General features: G+C 41.7%; 1 protein-coding gene across 1 annotated transcript in view; it reads right to left on the reverse strand.

Moving 5' to 3' along the window:
* Positions 1-7,233, reverse strand: part of SUMO1 (small ubiquitin like modifier 1) — a 57,901-nt gene that overhangs the window by 21,202 nt on the left and 29,466 nt on the right. The window contains exon 3 of the mRNA XM_027773616.1: positions 1,577-1,651. Within this exon, the coding sequence (XP_027629417.1) occupies positions 1,577-1,651 (75 nt within the window). The remainder of the gene's footprint in view (positions 1-1,576; positions 1,652-7,233) is intronic.

Genomic DNA, 7,233 nt, shown 5'->3' on the forward strand with positions numbered 1-7,233 from the left:
CTTTTTGTCTGTCTCTCTCTGTCTTTCTGGTGAGCACACGCGCCCTATAGCAAAAACCTCTCAAAAAAAAAAAAAACCTCTCCAAAACAAAAAGAAGAGGGGAGGAGGTCAGTTAGTACATGAATTATCTTTTTTCCTTTAGTCATAATAGTGTGCATGTGCTCATGTTTGTGCACTCAGAAAAGAGAAACAAAGTGAGAGAAAGCACTCCCAGTGGGCCTCGTCATGCTAAATCCTTCCTCCAACTCTCTATCCTGTCAGTATCCTGGGCATATATGCACACATCTCGGCATGCTGTGGCAAGGGCAGGAATCTGAAACCCAGTTGGCCATGTGGGATGCAGCTTCCTCTGCAGAGTGCTTAACTGCTATGGGGCCAGCCCATGAATTACTTTTTTTTTTTTTTTAAGTTTTTGCAATAGAGCATATGCTCACTGGAGAGGAGAGACACAGAGACAGTGAGAGTGAAAGTGAGAAATCACCCCCCAAGGAGGATGGCCAGACTACACTCCCTTTCTCCATTCTCTCCCTAGGATTTAGGACATGCACACACAAGCACCTGGCAGCTTGATTTTCAAGTCGTCAGGTCTGGGACTCAAACTGTGATCAGTAATGTGAGAGTCAGTGTGCCTTAACCATCACACCACCTGCTGGTCCCCACAAATCACATCTTAATAAAATTTTTTTAAAAATAGGATGATCAGTGCCGGCAGGAGGCATGGCAGTTAAGGTGCTGGAATCCCACGTGGCCAAAAAACAGTTTGAGTCCTGAGTCTGGCAGTTTGCTTTCTCATTTTCCCTCTCTTTTTCTTTCTCTTTCTTTGTCTCTGGGGAGTGTGTATGTGCATGCCCTGTAGCAAATTGGAAAATAATAATAATAATAAATAAAATTAAGTAATTCTTAAATAAGATAATTACAGAAAATGGGGAATGATATGAACACACAATTAAAAGGACATAAACCCAGCAGATAAAAAAATTACATCTTATTGATAATAAAGAAAATAAATAAATAAATGTTTTACCTATCATATTGCCACAAAATTTAAAAACTGGTAATATCCCATGTTTGGAAGAATTTGGGGAAATGGTACTCTCACACTTTGATGGTGAGGGTCCACCATTCCACCAATTCTGTCTTTTGTCCCTAAAAAAAAACACACATAAGTACAAAGATTCATTCCTACAACCATTTTCAGCCAACCCTAATAAACATCTCAGAGTCAACAAGATGCAGACTGGAAGTCTAGGACAAAGAGGTGCCAGTAAAGGGAAAAACAACAAGGAGAGGACTGATGATTCACTTTATTTAAGGTCAGCCCTAGCCTTACCTCTTAGCGGTAGTCACTGTATTTGCCCCAAGTCATGAGAACCATGAAAAAGTTCCTATTTGGAGAAATTAAATGATCTAAACCAGCTTAGCAGAATAATTTTAAAAACAGTATCAGCCTCTTCTACTTCCAACAGATGCACATACATGAAAATCCCATTTTAAAATAAGATGTCTTATTTTTTTTTCTGTGTGAAATTACTAACATACTGGAGGACAGTCAAAGGAGAAAAATAATGAAACTCACCTGTCCAATGACTTTGAGTTTAATGTATTCTCCTTCCTTCTTATCCCCCAAGTCTTCAGTTGAGGGTTTTGCCTCCTAAAAGAAAAATAAATTTCAAGATAAAAGCCCTATACACTATTTTACAATAATTGTTCACTTACAAGTATCTGTTACTTTCTCTCAGAGTATAAAAATTGCACCTGAGAATACAAAGAGCATTTATTTTCTGTCAGTTAATAAACCAAAAATGGCCCTAAATCAATTACTTATACCAAATACCAACTTACTAGAAATAAAGGATCTATTATTATAATATCACACAATAATATTCTAGAACTTTACCATGCACTGAAACCATCTGAAGGTAACAAGGCCCAGCTAAGCAGTGCACACTACTTGACACCGCTATAGCAGCCTGAGGCCACAAGGGAGGCCCAGGTATGATTCCCAGCCACCCTAAAAAGCTGGCCAAAGTAGCAATGCCTGTAGTCCCAGCTACATGGAAGGTTGAAGCAGAAAGATCAAAAACAGAGAACCTATCTTAAAAAAAAAAAAAAAAAAATCAGAGCCAGCAGGTGGCGTGGTGGTTAAGGTGGATGGACTCCCACATGGCTGACTACAGTTTGGTTCAAGTCCCAAACCTGGAAACTTGTTCTCTCACTTTTATTCTCTTTCTCTGTCTCTCTCTCTCTGCTCAACTTCAAAAAAATAAAAATGACAATGAATAAGATTATATAAAATAATTCTTTTAAAAAATAATCAGCTGGCGGACTTGTTTAAAATAAACTGCTATGTCTCACCCCCAGTTTTTTATTTAGCTGGCCTGAAGTGTTTTTAATAAATTACCAAGTGATATTGATGCCACTGGCCAGAGGAACAATCTGGAAACCAATGCCCACTAGTCTACTATTAGCCAATTAGCCAGAGGACTTTATCTTTCATGAATTCTTAGCCAAACATTCTGAATCAAACAGTATCTTCTCACAGTGAGTTTATGACAATTACAAAGCTGTACTAAAAAATGTGAATTAATCATATTAGCATAAACAAAGTCTTTTTAGAAAGGAAAATCAGGAACCAGCATGGTGGCATAGTAGTTGAAAGGCTGGATTCCCTCAGGGCCACTGGATACCCATACAGCCCATACCTAGGAGAGACCCATGAGACCCAGAACATGGCTGAGACCTGGACCATGCAGCTTGAAAAATCACTCCAGGCACATGTGTCAGTGTCTAAAGTCCCAGGAGAAGAGATTGCACCAAGGCGACCCACCTAAACACCCTGGAGTGATTTTTTACTTCACCCCTCCTCCCTCTCTTAGGAGCAAAGGCACCCTGTGGCAAAAACCTTAAAAAAAGAAAAAAGAAAAAAAGTAAAGAAAGAAAAAAGAATGAGAGAAAGAAAAGAAAAATCAAGTAGGAAAGTATTGATCTAATAATGTACTCTATAGAGTCAAAACAATCCATTTTACTTTTTTTTTTTGTAACTTCCAAAGGGCACATGAGCTAGCCAGAGAGAGAGGGGGAGAGCATTTTCCAGCCTGCCCTGGTCACCTGGTGGATAAGGGAGGCAGATCCCATATGGCTAACTAGACTCCACACAGCCAACTATGCAGTTTGAGTCCCTGGCCCAACAGCTTGAAAAACACATTGGGTGGGGCCAGCAGGTGGCATGGTGGTTAAAGTGCTGGACTCCCACATGGCTGAGTGTGATTTGAGTCCCAGATCTGGCAGCTTGCTTTCTCACTTTCCCTCAAACCGCAGTCGACTACATGGGAGTCCAGTGACAGCCATTATGCCATCTGCTGATCCCGAGATATTATAATTTCTAACAGTTAATCCACACTTGATAAGAATATATTACTAACCATATTGTATTATGTTGTCGGGAAAGTCATAATATATTTTGCTTTTCATTCAATGCAAAAATACATCATGGCTTTCCATCATCCCAGTATTTTAAAGTAAAATGAGTTGGTTCACTGCACAGTATAGTAAGTGTACCATACATTTAGCCCCAGATCCCATGTGGCTGGTCGTGGATCAAATCCAGGCCCCAGCAGCTTGAAAACAGGCTGTGCCTTAGGGCCAACAGTTGGCCTGGTGGTTAAGATGCTGGACTCTCACATGGCTGAATCTGCGGTTCCAGCCCTGAACCCAGCAGCTTGATAATCACTCCACACGTGAGCATGTGTGCCCAAAGTCCTGAGAGGAGAATGGAGGAGGAGGGACTGTAGCATGGTCATCTCCCCTGAGGGGTGCTTTCCTTTCTCTTTCTCTCTCTCTGTCCCTTTCTGAGGAGTGCACACACCTATGGCAAAAATGTAAAAAAAAGAGAGAGAGAGAGAGAAAGAAAAGGAAAATAGGCTCAGAATGTGTGTATACATCCCAAAATCCTAAAGGGATGGAGAAATGGAGGGAAAAGGATTGTAGCATGACCACTCCCCAACAGGGGGTATTTGTTCTCCCCCCCACTTCCCCCACTCCTTGCCTTACAAGCACATGCACCTTCTGGCAAACAAAGAAAAAGTAAAACAAAACAAATACAAGTAAAATAACAAAGCTGTTAACTGTGTATCTCAGGCAAGTAATTTAAAACTACTAAATACTTTAACATTCAAAAATTAACAGAATACATTAAACTAGAAGAAGCATTTAACATTATGATACAGACTAGAGTCGAGGAAAGTGCTTAGATAACAGAACTGCCTTCGTTAATATGAATCCTTGACTGTGTTCCATTCTGCAGTGCTTTCAACATTTGCTGACTACTGAATATCATGGCAGCAGGCAAAATTAACCTTCTTTCAAGAGACAGTATTTCACCTGAAAACTAGGAGACTGTCTTCAAATACAGTTTCGCCACCACATTTCTATGAATTTATATTCATAGTAAACAGCTGCTTCTTCCTTTAAGTATCTAGAGAGCAAAGATAGCTTATTCCAGGCAGTGAAGGGCAACAAGCATCAAGCAAGCCCTGAGTCTTCTTTAACTGGAAGGAGAGAGGATATTAAGAAGCTTTGTTTAAGTTAGCACAAAGAAAGCAAGTCCCCCTGGGACCAGCAGTTAGCGTAATGGCTATGTCACTGGACTCCCATGTAGTCGACCATGGTTCGAGTCCCGGACCCGGTGGCTTAAACTCACGCTGGGCGCATGTGCATGCGTTCCCAAGATCCCAAGAGGAGAATGGAGGAGAAGGGATTGCGGCGTGGCCATCCTCACCTGGGGGGTGATTTCTCGCTTTCTTTCTCTCTGTCTCTCTCTGTTTGGCAAGTGCATGCGCCCTATAGCAAAAACCTCTCCCCAAAAAAAAGAAGAAAAAAAAAAGAAAGAAAAACAAAGCAAGTCCCCGCAGCAGCAATACATCAGCACAATAGGAATGACTTGCCCCTGTGTTTCCTAGATTGAAAAGCTACAGAGGCTACTCAGGACAAAAGAATTCTATCCCCTCCTGGGCCAAGGGATGCTTCGGAACTCTCCTAAAGCACAGCTTCCCTGATTCTGTACCCACTCAGAACAAAAAGCAGACACCAGTACTTTGAGGCCTAGATCCAAACTCCACAGCACGTCAGTTCTATCAAGCTCAGTCTTCATTTTTCTCTCACCACTCACTTTACAAATTAAAGAATTCTGTTAAATTGGACTATTTACTCTTCGCCGAAAACATTCATCAGCATTTTTCCATCTTCAGCCTTTTGTGACTTCAGCCTCCTTTATTTGGAATATATATATATATATACATCCACTCTCAGCCTCTGCTGAAATCATCTCAGGATATCTATTTCACACATCAACTTAAGCTCAGAGTTTTGTTCTGTTTTTAAGATTGATTGATTTATTTAAATTTGACCAGAGTGAGACAAAGAGAGAGAAGGAAAGTAAGAAAGCAAGCCTCCAGGTCCAGGACTCAAACCGCAGTCAACCCACATGGGAGGCCAGTGCCTTAACCATGACGTCACCTGCTGGACCCCCAAGTCCAGTGTTTTAAAAACTCTTCTCTGAGAATCACGGCACCACCTAAACTTCCAAATAAGATTGGTATCTTCCTTCAATGTTCCTATTTGCAATTGACAGTAGTCCTCCCTTAGCCACTGGGATGTGTTCTGAGATTACCAATGGATGCTGAAACTACAGACAGTACAGACTCTTATACATACTGTGGGTTTTCTCCCTATACAAATATACCAATGATAAAGTTTATTTATAAATTAGGTTCAGTAAGAAATTAACATCATCAGGGAACAGCAGTTGACATAATGGCTATGTCGCTGGACTCCCATGTAGTCGACCAAGGTTCGTGTCCCTGACCCGATGGCTTAAACTCACGCCGGGCGCAAGTACGTACGTGCCCAAGATCCCGAGTAGAATGGAGGAAAAGGGATAGCAGGGTGGCCATCCCCCCTGGGGGTGATTTCTCGCTTTCTGTCTCCCTGTCTCTCTCTTTCTGGTGAGCGCATGCACCCTATAGCAAAAACCTCTCAAAAAAAAATAAATAAATAAATAACATGGTTAAGCTCTGTGGCAGAGTAGTAAACCACTGCTCAAAAGAAGCCAAATCCCACATGGTGAATGCAGTTTGAATCCCCAGTCTGCTCAGCCTCCAGGAACCCATGAAGGTGCTGAAAATCCAACAGACTAAAGAATTAAAGGAATGAAATCTTGGCATGACCATATCCTGTGAAGGGTGCTTATTCTGCTCTCTCACTTCCACATTTACACACATGCACTCCACCATGAATAAAGTATTAATTTTTTGAGAGGTTTTTTGCTATAGGGTGCATGCGCTCACTAGAGACAGAAACATGGCGTATAATGGTTACGTTGTTGGACTCCCACATGGTCAACTACAGTTCAAGACCCAGATATGGCAGTTTAAAACTCATGCAGGGCGCATGTGCGTGGATGCCCAAAATCCTGAGAGAAGAATGGAGGAGAAGGGATCGAGGTATGGCCATCCCCCGGAGGGTGGTTTCTCACTTTCTGTCTGTCTCTCCAGCAAGCATACACACCCTATAGAAAAAAATCTCTCTCAAAAAAATGAACTTGAAACCCAAATAGCTTGAAAACCACAAGGGACACATTTGTGGACATGCTCAAAATCCCAAAGAAATCGAAGAAAGGGGATTACATCAAAGCGATTCCCTATAGCGGATGCTTTCTCAGTTTCCCTCCCTCTCTCCCACGAGGATGTACACACCAAAATCCCTTCTTCTCCATTCTCCTCTAGGAAATTTTTTTCACATGAATGCACATACACCTGATATGTTTTTAAGACACCAGGTCCAAGACTCTACCCACACAATTGGCCATGTGGGATCCAGCACCTTAACATCCAGCCACCTGCTGGCCTCAAAATTTTATACATTTAGGGACCAGCAGATGGCATAATGGCTACATCACTGGATTCCCACATAGTCGACCACGGTTTGAGTCTCGAACCTGGTGGTTTAAACTCACACTGGGCACAGGTGTGTATGTGCCCAAGATCCCGAAAGGAGAATGAAAGAGAAGGGACTGTGGCGTGGCCATACCCCCTGGGGGGTAACTTCTCATTTTCTGTCTCTCTCTCTCTCTCACTCTCTCTTTCTCTCTCTCTCTCTCTTTCTGGCAAGCACACACACAATAGCAAAAACCTTTCAAAAAAAAAATTTTTTTTAATACATTTAAAGAGAGAGTAG

Source organism: Tupaia chinensis, unplaced genomic scaffold, assembly GCF_000334495.1.
Source record: "Tupaia chinensis unplaced genomic scaffold, TupChi_1.0 Scaffold000361_2, whole genome shotgun sequence".
In the NCBI taxonomy this organism is placed as follows: Eukaryota; Metazoa; Chordata; class Mammalia; order Scandentia; family Tupaiidae; genus Tupaia; species Tupaia belangeri.